Source organism: Macaca nemestrina, chromosome 2 (assembly GCF_043159975.1).
Source record: "Macaca nemestrina isolate mMacNem1 chromosome 2, mMacNem.hap1, whole genome shotgun sequence".
Classification (NCBI taxonomy): Eukaryota; Metazoa; Chordata; class Mammalia; order Primates; family Cercopithecidae; genus Macaca; species Macaca nemestrina.
In genome coordinates, this window is record NC_092126.1 from 106,068,000 (window position 1) to 106,089,020 (window position 21,021).

A 21,021-nucleotide genomic window follows, 5' to 3' on the forward strand; every position below is an offset into this window, starting at 1 on the left:
TTAAAACCCTGGGGGTTTAAAAACCTAGAATAGTAGAATCCTAAGAAATTAATTTTCTAGCACATCTGACACCTTAGAAGTGTTAAAACCCTCTAATAGTGTACTTCCAGGACACAGTACCTTGGTGCTTCTGAACCTCCAGCAGAGCTGAACTGAGGCCCTTAGTATCTAACTTTGCCACCTCCTCATTGTGTAGGAAGGGAAACTGAGGCTTAACAGAGCGACATGTCCTGTCCCAGGCCTCATAGGAAAGTGGCAACCTTGTTTACCTAAGGTACTTTCTTGCTTTCTTGCAAGGAGGAGGGGCAGAAAGAGGAAAAGCTCTTCCCATTTTAAAGGTGAGGCAATGCGGGGTGGGGGGTGTCTTATGTATGTAATCTCAGCTACTAGGGAGGCTGAGGCAGAAGGATGGCTTGAGCCCAGGAGTTCAAGACCAGCCTGGGCAATATAGTGAGACCTTGCCTCTTAAAATAAAGGCAGGGCAACAGGGCTGCCAAAAAGTGAACACCATGTCCAAGTTCTGACCAGAAAACCCAAGGACCCTGTATCCGGGGATGGCTGGAATGAGACATATTCCGAGGAGGAAGATGGAGGCACCAGGACAGATGTTCCCAGAAAGCATGAAGGAAGGGAGACCCTGGAAGAGGGGCTCCAATGCTTCCCCGTCTCTGGACTGAGGGTCAGAGCTTAGGCCATCAACTCTCCTAGGGGCATCTTCGGACCAAAAAATCCAGAGTCAAGGCCTCTCCGTGCTCCATTTAGAAATGAGGCAGCCAGGCCCTCATCTTTCAGAAGGGCCCAGACACCCTACCTCCGTCCCATAAGCCCCTGGGGCTGAGTCAAGGCTTCTCCGGGAGGGGGCCTCTGCCCAGCTGTCCCCTGTGCGTCATGTGCAGGAGGCCAGGCGGCTCGCCTTACAGGGACCCGGCCACCTCTATATATAGCCCCTAGAAGACAGCTGCGCAGTCTAAGCAAGCCGCAGCAGGAAAGCAGGGGTACAGAGAGGAGCCCCCTTGGCACCGCCACCACACCCTAGGCCATCCATCATGGCGCTGGGCTTGGAGCAGGCGGAGGAGCAGCGGTTGTACCAGCAGACGCTCCTGCAAGACGGTCTCAAGGACATGCTGGACCATGGCAAGTTCCTCGACTGTGTGGTGCGGGCGGGCGAGCGCGAGTTCCCGTGCCATCGCCTGGTGCTGGCCGCCTGCAGCCCCTACTTCCGGGCGCGCTTCCTAGCCGAGCCGGAGCGCGCGGGCGAGCTGCACCTGGAGGAGGTGTCCCCAGACGTGGTGGCCCAGGTGCTGCACTACCTGTACACGTCAGAGATCGCGCTGGACGAGGCGAGCGTGCAGGATTTGTTCGCCGCGGCGCACCGCTTCCAGATCCCTTCCATCTTCACCATCTGCGTGTCCTTCCTGCAGAAGCGCCTGTGCCTCTCCAACTGCCTGGCCGTCTTCCGTCTGGGCCTCCTGCTCGACTGCGCGCGTCTCGCCGTGGCTGCCCGCGACTTCATCTGCGCTCACTTCTCGCTGGTGGCGCGCGACGCTGACTTCCTCGGACTCTCGGCCGATGAGCTCATCGCCATCATCTCTAGTGACGGCCTTAACGTGGAGAAGGAGGAGGCGGTGTTCGAGGCCGTGATGCGGTGGGCTGGCAGCGGCGACGCCGAGGCGCAGGCTGAGCGCCAGCGCGCGCTGCCCACCGTCTTCGAGAGCGTGCGCTGCCGCTTGCTGCCGCGCGCCTTTCTAGAGAGCCGCGTGGAGCGCCACCCTCTCGTGCGTGCCCAGCCCGAGTTGCTGCGCAAGGTGCAGATGGTGAAGGATGCACACGAGGGCCGCATCACCACGCTGCGGAAGAAAAAGAAGGGGAAAGACGCAGCCGGGGTCAAGGAGGCTGATAAGGGCACAGGCGAAGCCAAAGCAGAGGAGGATGAGGAGGCCGAACGTATCCTTCCTGGGATCCTCAATGACACCCTGCGCTTCGGCATGTTCCTGCAGGACCTCATCTTTATGATCAGTGAGGAGGGCGCTGTGGCCTACGATCCAGCAGCCAACGAGTGCTACTGTGCCTCCCTCTCCAACCAGGTCCCCAAGAACCACGTCAGCCTGGTTACCAAGGAGAACCAGGTCTTTGTGGCTGGAGGCCTCTTCTACAACGAAGACAACAAAGAGGACCCCATGAGCGCATACTTCCTGCAGGTGCCTGACCAGCCTTGGGAGCTGCCAGCTAATGCTGGGCTCTGGGCACTGGGGGCAGTCTTGGGGCCCAGGAGGGGCTTGTGTCTACACAAGGAAATGCCACTGGGTCTAGGGTGAGATGTAGACTGGGGCGGTTGACTGATAGCCACCTGCTTGAAGGTTGAAGACAGTCAATAGGCAACTGCCAAAAAGCAGCATAACTCTGGTATCTCAATTTCAGGGGTGAGGTAGCCCCAAGATGGCGTATGTTGGAGGCCCTGGCCCTGCACAGAGGTTGGGGTGGGGCACAGTGAGGAGGAGCAAGGTCTGTGTAAGGATCCTGGGCAGGGCCTCTTGGTGAAGGCCAGGCCTGGAGCTCGCAGCAGTGTCCCAGACAAAGGAACAATCCTGTCTGGTCCTCCCATTGTACAGATGAGGAAACTGAGGCCCAGAAGGGATCAGCAGAGTGGAGTGCCAGGTCTGAGTTGGGGTGCGACTGTGAGATCTCAAAGGGCAGAGACAGTTTCCTGGAGACTGGCCATATAAGTTTGAGCCTTGCCAGTGGGGTGGGATTTGGAGACGTGAAGGGGAAGATGGTAATGTTTCCAGCCAAGGAACGATAAGCAAGGGATAGAACTGGGGCTTAGCCTGGTGAGCAGCATGCTCAGGGAGGCCTGACCAGCGAGAGAGGTGACAGGCACTTGGTGCCAGGGTTAAGCTCACAGGCCTTACAGTTGCACTGGGGATGAGGGCAGCTTCACCAGCTACTAGCTCAGCAGTGTGGACACATTGCTTATTCTCTCTAGGCCTCTGTTTGTAAGTGGGGATACTATTCTTCCTGCATGATAAGGTCGTTGGAAAGTTAAATGATGCTTATAAAGTGCTCATCAGCACAGTGCTCAGCCCTCAGAAAACTTTCCAAAAAGATGAGCCCCTAGTATTCATATCTTTATTACAAGGCTGTGGAGGTGAACAAGGCCATGGACTGTAGCTTTTACAGGGCGAAAAGTAGGACTGTATTTGGAAGTTTCCTGAACAGTGGGATGGGGTGGAGAGCAGGGGGCAGGCAGGCCTCAGTTGGGAGCCGTTCAGCCTGGGAAAGCAAGGCCATAGCTGGACCTCCTTGCAGAGCTCCCCATCATTTCTATGCTGTGGTGCCCTACCGCCTGCTATAATGGTGGTTGCCGGGAGCCTGCCTGGGCGTGGGGGACACTCATCTGCTCTCAGCCTGATGGCAGGAGGGGCACTGTCTCTCAGGGTGCCTCCGGGCTGCATTGGCCCTACCTGGGTTCCCGACCTCCTCTGCGACCTGGGGCAGCGGGACTGAGTGGTGCTGGGCTGGGGCTGGGGGAGTAGGGGGCAGTTGCTGACTGGACACCTGGCCTGCAGTTTGACCACCTGGACTCAGAGTGGCTGGGGATGCCACCACTGCCCTCACCCCGCTGCCTCTTTGGCCTGGGAGAGGCTCTCAACTCCATCTACGTGGTCGGTGGCAGAGAGATCAAGGACGGCGAGCGCTGCCTGGACTCGGTCATGTGCTACGACAGGCTGTGAGCGTGGCTGGGGTGGGGCTGAGCACCCTGGGGGTGGGTGGGGCACCCTGGGGGTGGGTGGGAGGCCGAAGCTGGTCTAGAGCCTGGGGTGGGATTTGGAGCTAGAGCCTTGGGCTCAGAGTGGAGGTAGGCTTGGGTAAGGGCAGGGAGGTTGGAGGGCAGGGTGGGAGCAAAGAACTGAGAGGCCTGGGAAGTTCCAGCAATGGATCTGATGCATCTCGAATATGTGTTAGGAGGATGGGTGCATGGGTGCAGAGATAGGGACTGAGCCGAGCCTGGGTGGGTGCCCACCCCAACCCCCACCCCCACTCCCATCTCCTCCAGGTCATTCAAATGGGGTGAATCGGACCCGCTGCCTTACACGGTGTATGGCCACACAGTGCTCTCTCACATGGACCTTGTCTACGTCATTGGCGGCAAAGGCAGTGACAGGTGAGACTGGGCCTGGAGCGAATCTGTGGAGCATAGGTAGAATCTCCCAGAGGCTGTCAGCAGTTTGTCCTGGCTGCCCTGGCAGACGATTGCAGGGAGGCATGGCTGGGCTCCTGCTTCTCTCCACCGTTCCCACCCTCCACCCCACAGGAAGTGCCTGAACAAGATGTGCGTCTATGACCCCAAGAAGTTCGAGTGGAAGGAGCTGGCACCCATGCAGACCGCCCGCTCACTCTTTGGGGCCACTGTCCATGATGGCCGCATTATTGTGGCAGCTGGGGTCACCGACACAGGGCTGACCAGTTCTGCCGAAGTGTACAGCATCACAGACAACAAGTACGAAAGCTTGTCTCTTCCACCAAGGACAACTGTGTGGCTTTGGGCTTCTGTCAGCCTCAGCAGGAGCCGCAGTCCCTGTCTTGGGTCTCCAGTGTTGAGCTGGGACATCAGTATAGAAACAGACCTTCTCCCCTGATCAGCAGTGAGCAGAGGGCTGGGGGAGGGGATGCCAGGTTGCTCATTCAGGGACTCAAAACAGGCAATGGCTTGGTGCAAGGGATGTAGCAGTGAACAAGACAGAAGCTGCCCTGCCTGGGACACCAGAAAAGAGAAAACTGAACTGAGAGATAGTTGTACTCAACTGGCAAAAATGGTGAGGGTGGTGGGAGGAGGTTGTCCCAGACCAAGGAAATGTGGTGCGGAGGCAGTTAGGAGAAAAAACGCAAGGCCCACGGGAGGGAAGGCATTGCTCCGGCTGGGTGGAGGCGGGTGGGTCATGGAGATGGGATGGCAGTGCTGGGGCTGGAGCGGGGGCCAGCAGGAGAGGGACTGTATCTCATCTGTGTTCTACTAAAGTACTTCATGGCAGCTGATATAGAGAGCAGATTAGGGATTTCCCAGGGGACAGGAAGGTCAGGGGTGATGAAGGCCTGGACCTGGGGGCACAGCAGGGATGAGGCTGAGGGGATGCATGGGACAAAGACAGGCCAGGGCTTCTTACACAGTGATGGGCATGCGAATCTCCCGGGGATCGTGTTAAAGTGCAGATTCTGATTCTCAGTATGCAGAGGGCTGAGAGCCTGTAAGTCTGCATTTCTAACACCCCCAGGAGATGCTGATGCTGCTGGGCTGTGAACCACATTTTGAGTAGCAAGAGTCTAGGAGGTGGAAGAAACAGGGCTTAGCTATTGATTGGATGTGGGGGTGAGGGGGGAGAAGTACACGCTTCTGAGTGAGGGTGGGAGGCCACTTACTGGATAATCATTGGGATTGGGTAGGGAAAATGAGGGTCCAGTTAGGACATGTGGACTTGAAGTGCCTGGGGGTGTCCAAAAGGACCCCACCTGGGAGAGAGAGGGCTGAGCTGGAGGGAGAGATCTGGGGGTCAATAGCACATGGAGGGGCCAAGCTCCCTCAGGAGAGAGGGTGTAAATGGGAGGAGCTGAGGTCCAAGCCCTGATGGTGGGGGCAGCTTGCGTTATCCAGGAAGGAGGCCACGAAGGTGAGGCCGGAGAGATAGGAGGTGAGGAAAGTCATGTCAGCAGGGCTGTGTGCTGTAGGACCTCAGTGAGTGTGCAGTGTCTGGGGACCTCAGGGAGGGCAGTTTTGGAGGATGGGACTAAGGCCCAAGGCAGGAGCCAGAGCAGTGAAGATACATTGAGAACAACTGGGCTGTGAAAGGAGAAGGACGGAGCAGGTGTGCAAGGGGGGCGGGGCTGCCGCTGAGGGGCAAGAGGACTGCATCCAGGGCAAGGCTGGGGGCCTGCTAGGGACTGGGGTCATGAGTTAGAGAGTGGAGTTAGTTCAGGAGAGGAGGAGGGGCAGTGGGGAGATCCACAGTGGACTTTGCTGGACAGGTTGGATAGAATGGCAAGAGGACAAGGAAAGGAAAGGGGAGGAGCAAGAGAATGGGGAAGGAAGGGAAGACCAGAGGGACAGGAAGGGGAACAGGGTTGGGGGCATGGGTGCTTGGGACTTGGATTGCAAAGGGTTGCAGTTGGAGCTGTGGGTGCTGTGTGGCAGGGACAGTCACTGGGCTTGCCGAGGCACCCCAATGATGCACCTTCTCATACAACCCCAGGTGGGCACCCTTCGAAGCCTTCCCACAGGAGCGTAGCTCACTCAGCCTGGTCAGCCTGGTGGGTACCCTCTATGCCATCGGTGGCTTTGCCACACTGGAGACTGAGTCTGGAGAGCTGGTTCCCACAGAGCTCAATGACATCTGGAGGTGAGTCCGGCCCCAGGGAGGCCAGGGGGCATCATGAGCAAGGCTGACACTCCATAGCACCATGGTGGGGTACCAAGGCACTGGGCAAGCTCCTCTGGGGGCAAAGCGGATCCCTCTTCTAGGGAGTCCTGTAGGGAGGAACAGCCCATATACCCTGCTCGGCTGTTTCTCGCCAGTTTGTTGGGAAAGTCTGGGCTTGCACAGATGGCACCATGCCCCACTGTGGAGCAGCAACAATGTTGCAGACGGGAGCAGACCCAAGCTTAGGTCACAGACCCACAGAAACAGGGCCCAAGTAGCAGCCGGATTTCCTCTCTCCTGCCTTCCAGGTGCTTGGTGTGGAAGGAGGGCTGCCACTAGGAAGCAGCTGGAGCCCTGGCCTTTCAGAACCATTGCTCTCTATGGCTGGTCCTTTGTGGGGGTGGGGGAAGGAAGCTTTAGCCTCTGGGGCATCTCCTTCCTGAATCTGCAGCCATCCCCACTGCTGCAGGCAGCCCCTGGGGAGCAGTGCTGCCGGAGGGTGGGACTTGAGACTTCGTAGAAATACAGCATTGATGGGATGGTGTGGGGAGTGTAGACTTTCTTGGAGGGGAACTTTGAGGAATATGGAAACACCCCTTGAGAATTGATCTTTCCTGGGGAGGAAGACCCTTCCTGGAGTGTGGGGTGAGTGTTCCTTGAGTTGGATCTTGTGGAGTTCTCCTTTCCCAGAGCCTGGGGATTTTCAGGAGCAGATCTCCCTAGAGATGGGCCGAGCGCGCTCAGCCACCCATCTCTGCTGCATTCCACTCTGGACTCAGTTGACCGAGCTCCCCGTCCTTGTCCCCACTCTCTCTCACCCCCAGGTATAACGAGGAGGAGAAGAAGTGGGAGGGTGTCCTGCGGGAGATCGCCTACGCAGCAGGTGCCACCTTCCTACCAGTGCGGCTTAATGTGCTGCGTCTGACCAAGATGTGATCAGCTCAGGGAGACTGAACTAAGGACCCCTCCCATCCTGTGACACTCATTGGCCTGGCCTTGTGGGGGCTCCAGGGAAGAGGCTAGGCCAGAGCCTACCTGGATCCAATTATGGTGCCCCAGGGGCTGTGTCAGCCAAGGAAAGGGAAGTGCTGCTTAGTCCTGGACTTTTGGGCAAGGATGAGAAACTAGAGGCTTCTCCAGTGTTGCCGTATCTCCCTAGGTTGTCTTGATCCATGAACCAGAACCACAGAGCGGTATCCCAGGCCATGTCCTGGCCCTGCCCCAGCTTGGCTGAGTGTGCTGGCAAAGTTCCCCACAGGACTCAGTCTTCCTGTCTGTCAGATGGGAGCATCCGCATCAAGTGCAGTGTACAGTGCAGACATGTCTCCTTCTTTAGGAAGAATAAAGCGCCGTCTGAGCAAGCAGCTCAGGGTCTGCATCAGTACTCCACCAGTCAGTGAGCAGGTGTTTCGAAGACTTGGGGCTTCAATGTTCCGCTGTTGGGCTGCCAAGGTCGATGGGCTCTGCCCTCCATCTGGTGTCCCCTCCTCCCTATGGGTGGGAACCCTCCCCTGCCTGAGGCCTAGAGCCTCCAGCTCTTCAGCCACCATGGACGTGGAGCCAGGGGACTGTGGGAAGAAGGGGCAGGGAGCAGCCAAGCTGTTGTAGAAAAGTCTTTTATTCTATCAGTCAGGCCCCATCTGGCCCAAGGATAGCTGAGCAGAGCCTGTCCCTCTACCCGCTCCCTCCTACTCCGGCTTCTCTTTGTCCTGCTTCTGCTCCTCCTCCAGTGCCAAGTTTCGCTCACGCTCCTTTACTAGCTGGACACCACAATAGGTGACAAACAGGATGACCAGCGTGGTCTGGGGGAACCCTGTGTGGGGAGGGAGTCATAGATGCTTGGGAGCAGCACCGCATCCTCGGCGAGTTTTCTCTTCCCACCCCTCTCCCCGCTGGATGGGCCCTCCCTGCTGAGTCCCGGGGTGATGAGAGGGTAGGAGGCATTTTGGAAGGTCCCAGTCCTTGAGGCTGATGCCTGGCACCTTCTGCATCCCCACACCCTTGTCCCTTACCTGTGAGTAGCAGGCGTCGGGCAACCAGCTGTGTGAACTCGAGGCTGTTCAGACTCACAAGGTTGTACATGATGATGGCCCAGAAGTTCATGGCTCCAAACAGGGCCCGGACCCTGCGGGACATCTGCACTGACAGAGAGGCCTATTCGGTCCAGGAAAGCATGGGCAGCGGGACAAGAGGCCAAAGGAAAGAGGACGTGGTGGGTCAGCATCCTTACCCACATGGCCAGTCAGGTCTTAGGGCTATGTCTGGGTCTTGGGGAGCCCCAGGTCAGCTCTCCCTCCTTGTTAAACATGGGGAAACAGTTCCAGAGAGAGGGCAAGGCCTGACCAACATGGCAAGGCCCAGGTGCTCCATTCCCCATAGAAGGGAGGGATGGGCAGATTCCCACAGAGTGAGCCATTGCCCTGACAACCAGGAGGGTGGTGGTGAGAAAGTTCTGGTTTGGGGGCCAGGTGGTTGGACAACTCCAGAAAGCAGAAGTGCCCCCCTGCCCTCCATAACCCAGACAGTCCCAGCCCCAGGTCTTCCCTGCTCACCTCAATTCGTGCTAGGGGCCCCCACTCTGCCAGTTTTTGCACCCAAAGCTCAAAGTTGAGGCCAAAGCAGTTAAGGAATGACCACAGGTAGACAATGTCACAAGGCCCAAGCCACAGAGTGGTGATGGCAAATGTGGCCACTGTGGCCGCCAGCTCTGGGATCACAGCGGAATGCTCCCCACCAATGTGATCATACACATATCTGCAGGAAAAATGGGAGAAGGGCCACTGGGAGTATGGGAAAGGGCAGGGATGAGATGGGAGAGGACACACAACAGGCGACCTCCTCAACACTGTCACCCTGGGTGCATTCAACATTCCTGACCTCAGGTAGTGGTTCCTCCTCCAACCAACTTCAAATTGTGGCAGGCTCAGCCTGGGACATTATAGCTTCTCTAGCTCTGTTCATTTACTCCCCAAATGATCTCATCCAGACCCAAGATTCCAAGTCGTGTCTCTATGCCGATGACCCCTAAATCTGTGTCTTTAGGCCAGTCTCTCCTGATTTGTATATCCAATTGCTACTAGCCATGTCACTTGATTGACAGATTCCCCTATCCCTGCTCAAACCCTGCTCCGTCCTTATCTCAGTGAATGGCACCACCATCCATTCAGTTGCTCAGGGTATAAGCCTTGGTGCCTTCTCGGATTCTCAATTTGCCTCATCACCAACATCCAAGCAAGCCAGCAAATTCTGTTGACTCCTCTCAGTCCTGACCACTGCTCACCTCCTCTACAACCACCACCCTAGTCAAGATGATCCCTCTTTTCACATAAATTATTGCAAGAGCCTCTTAAGTGGTCTTCTCGTTTCTGCTTTTGCCCCCACAGTTCATTCTACATACAGCAGCCAGAGGTATCTTTTGAGAGTGTAGCTCAGGTCACATCACTTCCATGATTAACCCCTCTGAATAGCTCCCCATTACAACTGGAATAAACTCAGTCTCTTTACTCTGGCTAGAAGATCCCAAGTGGTTTGGTTTCTGTTCCCTCCCTGATCTCATCAGTCACCATGCTCCCCCTGCTCACTATGCTGGCCTCATTGGCCTTTCTGACCTTCACACCCACACAGTTGGTTTGTGTCTCAAGGCCTTTGCCCTTGTTGTACCCTCTACCTGGTATTCTCTGCTCCACATATCCTTATCACTCAAATCTCAATTCAAATATCATCTCCTCAGAGAAGCCCACCCAGACCCCAACTAAAGAAGCCTCTACCGTGTTGCCAACTTCTATCCCATTGCACATTTTATTTTCTTCATAACACTTACACTCTCCAAAATTATCTTAGTTATGTCTGTTTACCTGTTTATGGTCTGTTTCACCCCACTAGACTGTAAGCTCCATGAGGTCAGGGTCTTTGCCATGTTCACTGCTGTATCCCCAGTGCCTAGAACAGGCCTGGCATGCAGCAGGTGCTCAGTAAATATTTGTTAAATAAATTCAGTGGAAGACCCATGAATAACCAGCCTTTCCATTCCTCGACCTCCTCATTTCCAATGGCTTTTTTCTCCACTCCACCTCAGCCACCCACACCCATGGCCATGCCCCAACTTTGTCACCACTTGAAAGTTCACTCCTTTCTAATTCCCACTCTTTGCCCAGCCCCTCTTGACCTCCTGGCCCCCCAGCTTCCGTCCTTCAATCCCATTGATCTTGTGACCCTCCCATCTTCACCACCGTCCTTAGCAGGCTTATATCCAATGAGTCACCACTATAAATAATCTAAAAACCCTTATTCCTGACTTCTTCCTTCTCACCCATCTGTGAGAGCCCAATCCCCTACTTTCTCCTCAGCTACATCCAGGCAGCTAAGCCCCATGGGGGAAATCTCACATCTTCACATGCTGGAGTTCATAAGCCCGCCACCTCCAATACAACCTGGGTGCTTAGTGCCAAGGTTTCTCTGGTTAGCTGCTTCTCCCATGCTCTGCAAGGGCCACTGTGTCCTTATCTCCCCACAAGTATGAGTGGAGAGATAGTATGAGTGGGGGGATCCAGGCTGGGTTGCGGGGGTAGGCATATATGTTGCCTCCCTCCATGTCCCCAGTCCTGGCTTTCTCAGCTGATGGCCATGCCTCCTGCTTCCTGGAGAAGGCTGAAGCCTTCAGGTGGAATCCCTTACGTGTCTACACTAACCTGCCTTCATCTGCATCTACACTGGCTTCTCTTCCTCCTCCTCCCACTGAAGCCAGGCCTCTGCCTGGAACTAGACACCATCACCTCCTTCCTTCTCAGGGACCTCATTCCTGAGGTGATTAAATCAATCACCCCTATATCCTGCATCACCAGCTTCTCTGTTGAATAATTCTTCTTAGCATGTCCCATTCTCTCCTATCTTTAACACATCCTTCGTCTCCCTCAGCCACCCCTGTCTTCCCCCTGCAGTCCCAGGCTTTTCCAGGAGTCATTACACACTCCTCTACTCCTCAGTTGACTTTCCCTCCTTACCTGCCCCTGCCTTGCCAGTGAAAGGCTGAAAACCTCCATGTTACCAGCACTAATCTTTGGTCTCCAGCTTCCTTGAGGCTCAGTGGCATCTGACCCAGCTGCCCCCACCATGCCTGGATGGTCTTCCCTTGGCTTTCAGAGTGGCCCATGACCTTGATTCTTCTCCTGCCCCTCCAACCACTCTTTCCAGTCCTTTCTGCTGGTTCTTCCTTTTCCTTCCAAGCAGAGCTCTTGCAGGCCAAATCTCAGCCATCCCCATCTCTCCTCTTCTCACGCCACTCCCTCTCCTGAGGACTTACCCACTCCCAAAGCCTAAAAACCACCTGCCTATACTCAGGACGCTCTGAGTTCCATCAGTCCTCCAGACCCTCAGAACCCCAGACCCTCAGACCCAACCACCTCCCTGAACCTCCACAGGGATATCTCCTAGATTGCAACTAGACATTTCTTAAACTGAAGCCCTCTCTGGAAACTACCCTCCATCTTCCCAGGCTGCACATAGGAATTTCAGCGTCATCTCCCTCTCCTTCCCGACACCCACACTTCATGGCCACATCCTATCCAGGCTGCTGTCTGTGTGACCCTCCTCCCACCACCTCTCTGCACTTCTGGGGCCCTCACTCAAGTCCTAACTTCTATATCTTTCACCTAGGCCTCTGCCAAGACCTCCTCACTGCCCTCTGCTTCCCCTGGCCCGGGGTGATCTTTTAAAATGTGGACCCATCTTGGCACTGCCCTGTTCAGACACCCGGCAGGATGGCTGTGACCACCCCCACCCCACCCCTACTCACTTGCAAAGCCAGTCATTGATGCCACGGTCAAAGTGCCTGTAAAAGAAAAGCAGAGAGCCATGTGCCCATCAGGTGCAGCGCTCCCCAGGCATGAGGGAAGAGGCTAGGGTAAGATGTGGTTTGAGGGGGTGAACCTCCCCCCCCCCCAGCCCGGCACTCACGTTTCTGCGAAGACGTAGAGCGCGGTGATGCACTTGGGAGGCTGAGGTGGGTCCAGGTGGTCGAGGCACGCCACAGTGTTGACAACGCCAAAGAGGACGGCCGCCTTCACCCAGTCATACACCAGGTTTGAATAGGCTAGGCCAGCTGGGGACAGGGCACCATCACTGCCTGGGGTTCATCGCCTGAGGCCTGCCCCCATGGAGACCCTGTCCCACCATTTCCTTGCAGAGACACCAGGCTCTGCCTGCCCCACGGAGAACCCCCATATTGTGGAAATCAGCCATGCCTGGTGGGCTCTGTGGGATGCTGCTCTGGCCCTACAGGATGAAGCTAATGCCAAGACCCATGCATTAGAAAGAATAAGCCCCTGCTCCCATGCCCTTAGGTGCTGTGCCCTGTGGGCCTCAGCTTCCCCGACTGTGGCACCGTGGGGGTGCAGAGGGTCTGTTTTCCTGGGGTGGCAGCCCTGCCCCCATCTCTCTTCTGAGGACCTACCGAGGGCACTGTCTGGGAGGCGGTTGGCGAACTTGAGGTCACTGGGGATGGTGAGGATGTAGAAGAAGTGAAAGAAGATATCGACGGCCATGATGGCCACCACGCTCAGGCCTGCCTGGGCTCGGATGTGCCACAGCTCACCCTCGCGTCTCACTGGCTCCACCTGGCTCACCTGAGGGGATGCGAAGGGTCTGAGGGAAGAGGCAAGCCCTGCCCAGGGAGCCCTGTCTGAGGGGGGTTCACCAACTACTTGGGGCAGGAGGAGACATGGCTTTATCCAGGAGTCCTGCCTAAGGGTGGAGACACAGGTCACCCTGGAGTCTGAGGAGGATTCACAGCCAGCCACAGGAGACCCAGTTCTGTCCTGGGAGCCCCATTTGTGAGGGAGGAGAACATTCATGGCCTGGGAGTCCTGTCTGAGAAAAGAGATATCTCCACCCTGGGGTCCCTGCTGGAGGGGAAAGGTGGCCCCATCCTGGGGTCTGAGGAGGAAGGGGAGACATGGCTTCATCCTGGAATCATGCCTGAGGATGGGGATACAGCCTGCTTTGGGAATTCTATCTGAGATGGAAACCCCAATCTGAAAAGGGAGATTCAGCCCTGTTCTAGAAGCCCACAGGGTGTCCCCTCACCTGGGCATGGAAGCGATCAAAGGTCATGATGGGCCCGAAGAAGAAGAAGGGCAGATAGAAGTTGTACTTGAGCAGGTCAGCTAGGGAGTAGTGGCGGTCAGGGTGGGCGCAGCTCTCCAGTGCAAAGCTGGTGCAGCGCAGCACTGTGAAGCTGCTGCCCCCATGAAACAGCACCTCTTGAAGATCAAAAGTGCCTGTTACAAATCCGCTCTGGAGGGGGAAAGAACAGGCCACCAGCTCACTAGGGTGCCTCCTGTCTCTGGAAAACCTACTCCCCACTCCCTAGCTTCCTATAGGGGCCCAGCCTGGTCCTGTCCCTTCCTCTTTTCCAGAGCAGTTAACTTTGGCCACTGCTCTGTCCCAGCAACGTGAGGAGCAGGGGATGAGCCGGCAGTTCCTCCTGTGATGCAGGTGGTGACCGTGTGGCCAGGGCATACCCAAAAGCTTGAAGACAGGTGGAAATGTGAAGGGAATACTTGGGGATACTTGGGGTGCAAGGACTTTGGATGAAGTGAGAGGTTTGGGATCTTATCCCTACACCCTCTACCCTTGCACCAGTTCACACCTGCCAAGAGATTAGGGGGTCCATCTTGAAGGAGGCCAGGCTGGCCAAGCCAAGGCCAAGACAGAGCCAGGGCTGGCCCAAGAGTGAGGCCACATAGAGCCCCACACAGTGACCAAGCAGCAGCAGGAGGTACCAAGGGCCCATCGTGCCCATCACAGCCAGGGCCCCGTACGCAGCATACATCCAGGAGCGGAGCTGTGGACAGGGAGAAGGCTTCAGTTTTGCCATACAAATGGGGGTGTGACCCCAGAAGGGGGTTCCCACAACCCTTGTGGTAAAAGAGGAGCTGGCAGGGGGAAGCTGGGTGGCCCAGGTCCAGCTCACCTGTGGGGCAACCATTGTGCAGAGTTTAGCAAACAGCACATGTCCGGAGAGGGCGAAGATGATGACGTTGCGAAAGGAGGTGAACCACATCACCCACTCGAAGTCAGCCACATCCTGGGGCAGTCCGGAGCAGGAGGAGGTGGGGCAGGTGAGGGTGGGAGAGGGGGCAGGACGAGCTGGAACCTAGACTGGTCAGAGCCCCAGCACCTTCCCAGCCTTCATGTTCTTCTTTTATTATTATCATTTTTAAATTTAATAATTATTATTTTTTACCACTAGCCAAACCCAATGTGTCCTCTTTACACAAACACAAGTGCCTGCAGGTCTCCACACTCCTCTCTGAAGGAAGTACTCAGGCAGGAGGGTAGAGAGGAGTGAAGGGCACCATAGGGGCTGCTGGGTCCCTCAAAGCTCGCCCTCTCCTCCGCACGTTGCCTACCATTCCCCCTTTACTGCTTTGTTTCTGGGAAGGGAGGTGCTGGAGGCTCCGCTGAAGCACACTCCGCTAATGTGACCCATTTCCCAAGTGAGCAGGGCCCGGGCAAACTTGATGTCCCGGAAGGATACAGGAGGAGCCAGTGGAGAAGCTGAAGGCACTGAAGCTCAAGCCAGAGGCTCCCGAGCTGTGAGAAGCTCTCTGTTACTTGACAACATCTGGAACAGCGGAGAGGGGAGAAGGGTTCGGGATGGGAGGGACCCTCGGGTGTGGGGGACCTACCATCTTCCGGCCAATGTACTCCCAGCCAGGTCGCACAGACTCCCGGAAGGCCTTCCTGTGGGCCCCATCTGAGAACAGAGTGTGGCCTCAGGGAGAGGGGCCTTCACATCCCCTGCCCCTCCTTCCCCCGTGGACAAGGCTGCCCCCATCCTGCGGAGCGAGGGCGTCAGGAGCAGGGCGCAGGTCTGGGTCTTGCTGTGTATCTGGGTCCAGGCCTCTGTGTGTGGGGGGGGTGGGGTGGGGTGTATATGTCTGTGTGTTTGTGTGTCTGTGTGTGTATGTGTGTGTTTGTGTGTGTCTGAGTCCAGGTCTGTGTGTGTGTGTGTGTGTGTGTGTCGGGGTGTGTGTGTGTGTCTGGGTCTAGGTCTGTGTGTGTGCGCCTGGGTTCGGGCCTGTGTGTGTGCGGTGTGTGTGTGTGTTCTATGTGTGTGACTCTGTGTCCATTTCTCTGTCAGTTTCTCTGCATCTCTGTGTTCCTGTGACTGAACCTGGCTCCACCAGCCTCCAGTGCCTATCTGAGATGGGAGCCCCAGGCTGAAAAGGGAGATCCAGCCTTGTTCTAGAAGGAATACCCTGGGTCTGGAGCCTGTAAGTTTCTGGCTTTGCTGGTTGGAACCCTGAAGCCCCCAGGGGAAGAAGGGTCCTGTCCACTTGCCCCGAGGCACAGCCATTACCTTGTGAAGCCTCAAGGAGGCCCCGGCCAGCATAGGCCAGGGCCCCACTCAGCACCAGAGAGTAGAGGCCCAGCTCAGCCGTCGGCAATGCTGTCTTGATGCCCATAGCCTGGACAGGGCTGGGGAGACAGGTTGGGTGAGGGAATTACAGTCTCCAGCCCAGCTTAGCCCCACCTCATGGTCCTGCCACCCCAGTGAGGACCCCACTCTGAAGAGAGATTGTCCCACCAGCCCCTTGGGGACCTTGTACCATCACTCTGCCCACCCCTGTGTCCCCCACTGCTCACAGGCCACCGAACACCAGTGCCCCATCCCAGCTGCTGCTCTTGTCCCCACCCACCCATCAAGGCTCTTGCTGTCAGAGCCCTCACTCACAGCCTGCCTCCCTCACCTTCATTTACATCTTCATACCTTCCAGACACACCGGCCCCACCCTCTGCTAAAACCGCTCCTGCCAAGGCCCCCATGACCTTCGTTCGGAGAAACCCCACCTTTATCACTACAGTCAGGTTTCTAACTGCAGGGTCCCCACCCTGATCAACAAGTCTCCCTCAGCTCCTCACAAAGCCCCAGCCTCTCTAAGACCCTTTCTCTGACTCCCACTCCCCTCCCTGAGATCCCATGACCAACCCAGGTGCTGCCCCTGGAGCCAAGCCTCCATCCCTCGCATTAAGCCTCCAGCCTATCACTGACCTCCATTCCCCCAACAAGTCCCCAAGCTCCAGCCTGCCACACCCCAGTCCCTGCCTGTGTCTGTAACCACACTGCCCCACTCTCTCAGTGCTCTGTGTATTCAGGCCCTGGGCACCGGCTGGAGGCTGTGCTATTTGAGGAGGTGCCCTGGAGTAGCGGATGTGGGGCCAGGCGGGGGGCCAGGCGGGGCCAGGGAGGGCACTGGCTGCTGTCCAAGGTACTGACCAGAATCAGGCCCTGGTTGAGTCTCACCACTCCCTCCAGCAGGGGCCTAGCTTGTACCCTGGAGAACTGCTGGGCTGTCCTGCAGCTCAGTTAGCACCTTTGCCCTTCCTACCCTGCTTCAGCCTGGCCCAGGGGCTTCCCAAGGACCCCATGGGTACAGACATAGGGCCCAAATTAAAGGGAGGAACATGTCCAGGCACCCCTTGGGCTGATAGGGCAAAGAGGTGGCTGATGTGGCCCTTTCGCCCACCCTTGATCCTCCCCCAAATCTTCATCCCCAGCCCTGCAGCCATCTCCCCTGCCAACCCCCACCCCCGCCCGCAATCTCCTCGTACAGATGGAGGGGTCATGGGCCAGATAGGGGCAGGGACCTCTCAAGGTCACACAGCAGACCTGGGACAGACTTCTGCTTGCCTCCCCTCAGGATCGGGTTTCTCAGTGACACCTTCTGGAATCTGGGGTAAGAGAAGACCACCACTGCCTCTCCCCACAGCAGAGGCTGCCAGCCTGATGGCTGTGCTGCCGGCCTGAGGGTGGAGGCACCTCCTCATCAGCTGGGTGGGGGTGGAGAGGCCCTGGGGATCAGGTTAATGGAGCAGGAGCTTGAAACCGGAGCACAGTGAAGAGCCCGCGAAATAGCTTTGTCAGCTGCCTCCCACTCGCCACTTTCCAATTTTAGCTCCCCATGGCCGGTGCGGGGTGTCCCCAGAGAGGCCTCTGCAAGGAGCTGGCCCCCAGCCTGAGGCCTCTCCTGATAGACCCCCGGACCAGGGCTGGCCTGTGGACACAGGGGCATCCCTTTTCCCCTGGTCCTGCCTGCCCCAGATGCCCCTGGGGTAAAGCCCCTTTTGTGGCCCGTGACTTGGGATGAGGGCCTGGGGTGTGCCCCACAAGTCTCAAGAGCCCCAGAGTAGCTGCATCCCCAGCTGGCACTGACCTTGAGGAGGCCGCAAGGGACCCTGGCACACTGCCCACCTCAGGCTCTGGGGTCCTGCGTCCAACTGTCCGTCCGTCCGACCGGCTGAGCTCTGGGGCTACGGTGGGGTGTGTCCAGCCCTGGGGTCCCCACCCCCTCGAGGTTATGAGCGGTGAGTGGTGACAGCGGGAGGAGGAGGGGGAGGAGGAGGTGGCCTTCCTGGAGCGGAGCTGAGCAGAGTGGAGCAGAGCCGAGTGCTGCAGAGCTGCTGGCCACAGGGAGCCGCAGGGAGGATCCTTGAAGGGGGGCGGGTGCTGGGGGGGAGGGTGTCCAGTAGCATAGGCTCAGACAGGGACACCTGGGCCTCTCTTCAGCCTGCCTCCCCTGGCTCCTAGAGAGCCTGTGCCTCTCTCTCACTGCTACCCAGGACTTCCCTCTTCCAGGAAGTTTCCTGGTGGCCCCATCAGCCTCTCCAGGCTTGTAAGCCCTACCCCTACCACAGCCACACACATTCACAACATGCACACACTTTCACACTTGGACTCCAGGGACTCCAGCTCCTACCTTTACATATGACCTCCTAAGGGCTATCCCAGAGCAGACTCATCTCACCCCCTGACCTGGTCCTTTTCATTATGCCATGAGTCCTGGTTGGTCATGCATCAGTGCATCAGGGAGGGCTGACTTGCCTGATGGGACTGGAACTAGCATGGGACATGTGGCTGAGAGGGGTCCCCATAAGCCAGCTCTGTCCCATAGGGAGGGTCCCGACTGGAGGGGTGCTAGCAGGGTCACTTGGCAAGGCTTGTGGGTACTTGGAATGGCTGGTATCCTCTCGATGGCAGAGTAGAGGCAGACAGGAAGACAGGTGTATTCCTTTTTTTTTTTTTTTTTTTTTTTGAGACGGAGTCTTGCTCAGTCGCCCAGGCTGGAGTGCGGTGGCCCGATCTCGGCTCACTGCAAGCTCCGCCTCCTGGGTTCTCGCCATTCTCCTGCCTCAGCCTCCCAAGTAGCTGGGACTACAGGCGCCCGCCACCACACCCGGCTGGTTTTTTGTATTTTTAGTAGAGACGGGGTTTCACCATGTTAGCCAGGATGGTCTCGATCTCCTGACCTCGAGATCCGCCCGTCTCGGCCTCCCAAAGTGCTGGGATTACAGGCGTGAGCCACCGCGCCCGGCCGACAGGTATATTCCTAACCAACTAGGGGTCCTGGTAGGACAGGGCCCTCATTCTGGAAGGGAGCATCCAAGGTCTCAGCCCTGGATACCTGAGGGAAGGGGTATCCTGAAGGTGCCCCTGAGATTAAGAATCTCTGACAGTGCCCCCCTCAGATGAGGCCAAGTCTGTGCTATTTATGGAGGCCTGTTTACGTGTGTGCTTGTGGGGAGGCTCTAGGGGGTAGAAGGAGTTTTGTGACTGTGATCAGTCACAGGACAGCTCCTGGAGCCCCTACTGATCCTGTGACCCCAGCTTCAGGCTCAGCTGAGGAGGCAGGAGGGAGGTGCTGCTCCCCACCCACTAGGGCCCAGGAAGGGGAGAGATTGCACTTAGGCAGTGAGCTGCTTCCTGAGCATGCAGACACGCTGGCCTGGAGGACAGAAAGGAGACCCCCAACATACACACTCCACACAGGATGCAGAGGCCCGTGTCTGTGGTCCCAGACCCTGAGAAGCATGAATGGTGACTAGTGCACAGTGTGGGTGCTGGGTTAGGGCTGTGGTGGGTAATGGGCACTAGAGAGGCCAGCATCAGGGAGGAAAGGATACCTGAGCCAGACTTCAGGGTTAAGGAGGGCTTCCTTGGGGGGCGGGGCGTCAATGGTTGTTAGGAGTAAATTAATCATAGTAGCCGGGACGTACATGGATTAACCTTTTAATTTCACCACAGCCCTTAGGGAAGATGTTGCCATTGTCTGCAGTTGGGAGAAGAAGAACCTGGCACATGAGGAAGCCAAGTAATTGGACCAGCCCTGTAAGCTCCTGGCACTGACTGCCCTGCAGGGGCGACAACCCCGTGCACCCACAGTGGGGCCCTCACGAGGCTCAAAGAAAATGGCTCAAGGGAGCAGACACGGTGGTTTGACCCCAGAGTTAAGAACACAGGTTCAGCCAATTTACTTGAGCCTGAGCTGGTGTACCCCACTTCTTAGGGTCTCAGATCCTCGGTTGTAAAATGGGCATACCGCTGGCCCTGGCCCTCACCAGGGTGGCAGGGGGCATCCGGTGACTCACTCCATGACAAGGGCCTTGCTCATAAACAGAGGCTATTAGAGAGCCACAGACACCCTGACCCCCAGAGGCCCAGAGAGGCTGGATTCACACTCAGCAGTGAGGCCTTCCCCGGGTGACCCACAACCAGCAGGGTCTGCAGGGAGTGTGGTGTGTGGAAATGGCAAGAGGGGTGGAGGGCTAGGGAAGTCCCATGGATCTGTGACTGGACAGCCTGAGGCCAGTTCCACTGTGTCTGAGGCGGGTGGCGGGGGAGGGCACCTGGCGAGGCCAGCGCACTCGACAGACAGGAAACTGACTGAGCTAAGACCAGCAGTTGGTCCTGGGGCTGTCCCAAATGCCACAAGGGCCACTGGGAAAGATATGGCGGGGAGTGGGAACAATTCTCTCAAATCTGAGTCCCATTTCAATTTTTAAACTTTCTTTGGTTGTTTGTTGCTCAAAGTAAAAATGCGAGGAAAGTATCCTGTGTGTTTGCATGTATATATGCAACTGTGTTTTCTATTAGTTGTGTGTAGAGTCTGTGTGTACGTTTTGTGTTGTAGGTTGTTCATGGCATGTGTTTGCTGTGTATGTGTATCCTGTGTATTGCTTGTGTGTGCACATGTATCGTACATATGTGTGTATATGTGTGTTGTGTGTGTGCAAGGCTCAGGGATATAAGAGAGACAGTGTATGTAAAGGCACACCTGTGGGGAGAAGGTGGGTAGGCAGACTTCTTTGTGCTTAGGGCTGGCTGTGGGCTGGCTGGGGGTGGGGAGGAGAAGCTTCTTCTGGCCCCTGGATGTGGGGGTCCAGAGGAGCACACCCACTGGAGGTCACCTTGCCCTGGGCTCCTGGGAGCAGGGGAGGGGCCCAGTGACAGTGTAGTGTGTTTAAGCCTGAGCCAGGCTGTAACCCTGCCCAGCTCAGCTGTGGTGCCCCAGAGGCCCCCATGGGGACAGTGGCCAAACTACATCCACAGCTCAGCCAGGCCTCACCTATCAGTGCTGGAACCTGAGCACCAAGATCCCGCAGCACCTGCCTGGTGTGTGGCAGGGAAAGCCCTCACGTGAGGCAACTCCACCGCTTAACTCTTTACTTGCCCCTGCCCCTCAACCCACCAGGGCACCTGCACTCTCCCCTCCAGCTGCCTCCTCGTGGCTCTGGCCAGGGCCCTTAGTGTCTTATCCAGCACACCTGTTGC

General features: G+C 56.9%; 2 protein-coding genes across 5 annotated transcripts; one reads left to right on the top strand and one right to left on the bottom strand.

Moving 5' to 3' along the window:
* The first annotated feature begins 955 nt into the window (after positions 1-955).
* Positions 956-7,794, top strand: LOC105480276 (kelch like family member 40). The gene is made up of 6 exons (XM_011738880.2): positions 956-2,198; positions 3,567-3,727; positions 4,055-4,162; positions 4,313-4,498; positions 6,243-6,389; positions 7,235-7,794. The coding sequence occupies exons 1-6, from the start codon at positions 1,047-1,049 to the stop codon at positions 7,344-7,346; spliced, it is 1,866 nt and encodes a 621-aa protein (XP_011737182.2). The 5' UTR covers positions 956-1,046; the 3' UTR covers positions 7,347-7,794.
* A 216-nt stretch (positions 7,795-8,010) lies between these two features.
* Positions 8,011-17,894, bottom strand: LOC105480280 (hedgehog acyltransferase like). Of its 4 annotated transcripts, none has more exons than XM_071091509.1 (12): positions 17,627-17,893; positions 17,083-17,144; positions 15,772-15,890; positions 15,098-15,165; positions 14,380-14,493; positions 14,056-14,250; positions 13,491-13,700; positions 12,859-13,030; positions 12,363-12,507; positions 12,202-12,237; positions 8,963-9,164; positions 8,011-8,564 (listed from the first exon to the last, which is right to left on the bottom strand). In XM_071091509.1, the coding sequence occupies exons 3-12, from the start codon at positions 15,875-15,877 to the stop codon at positions 8,154-8,156; spliced, it is 1,659 nt and encodes a 552-aa protein (XP_070947610.1). In that variant the 5' UTR covers positions 15,878-15,890; positions 17,083-17,144; positions 17,627-17,893; the 3' UTR covers positions 8,011-8,153. The 4 variants fall into 4 exon arrangements, with proteins under 4 accessions (XP_070947610.1, XP_011737195.1, XP_070947611.1 ...); XM_011738893.2 differs by lacking the exon at positions 17,083-17,144 and having other exon boundaries at positions 8,011-8,223; positions 8,423-8,564; positions 17,627-17,884; XM_071091510.1 differs by lacking the exon at positions 17,083-17,144 and having other exon boundaries at positions 17,665-17,894.
* Positions 17,895-21,021: the final 3,127 nt, after the last annotated feature.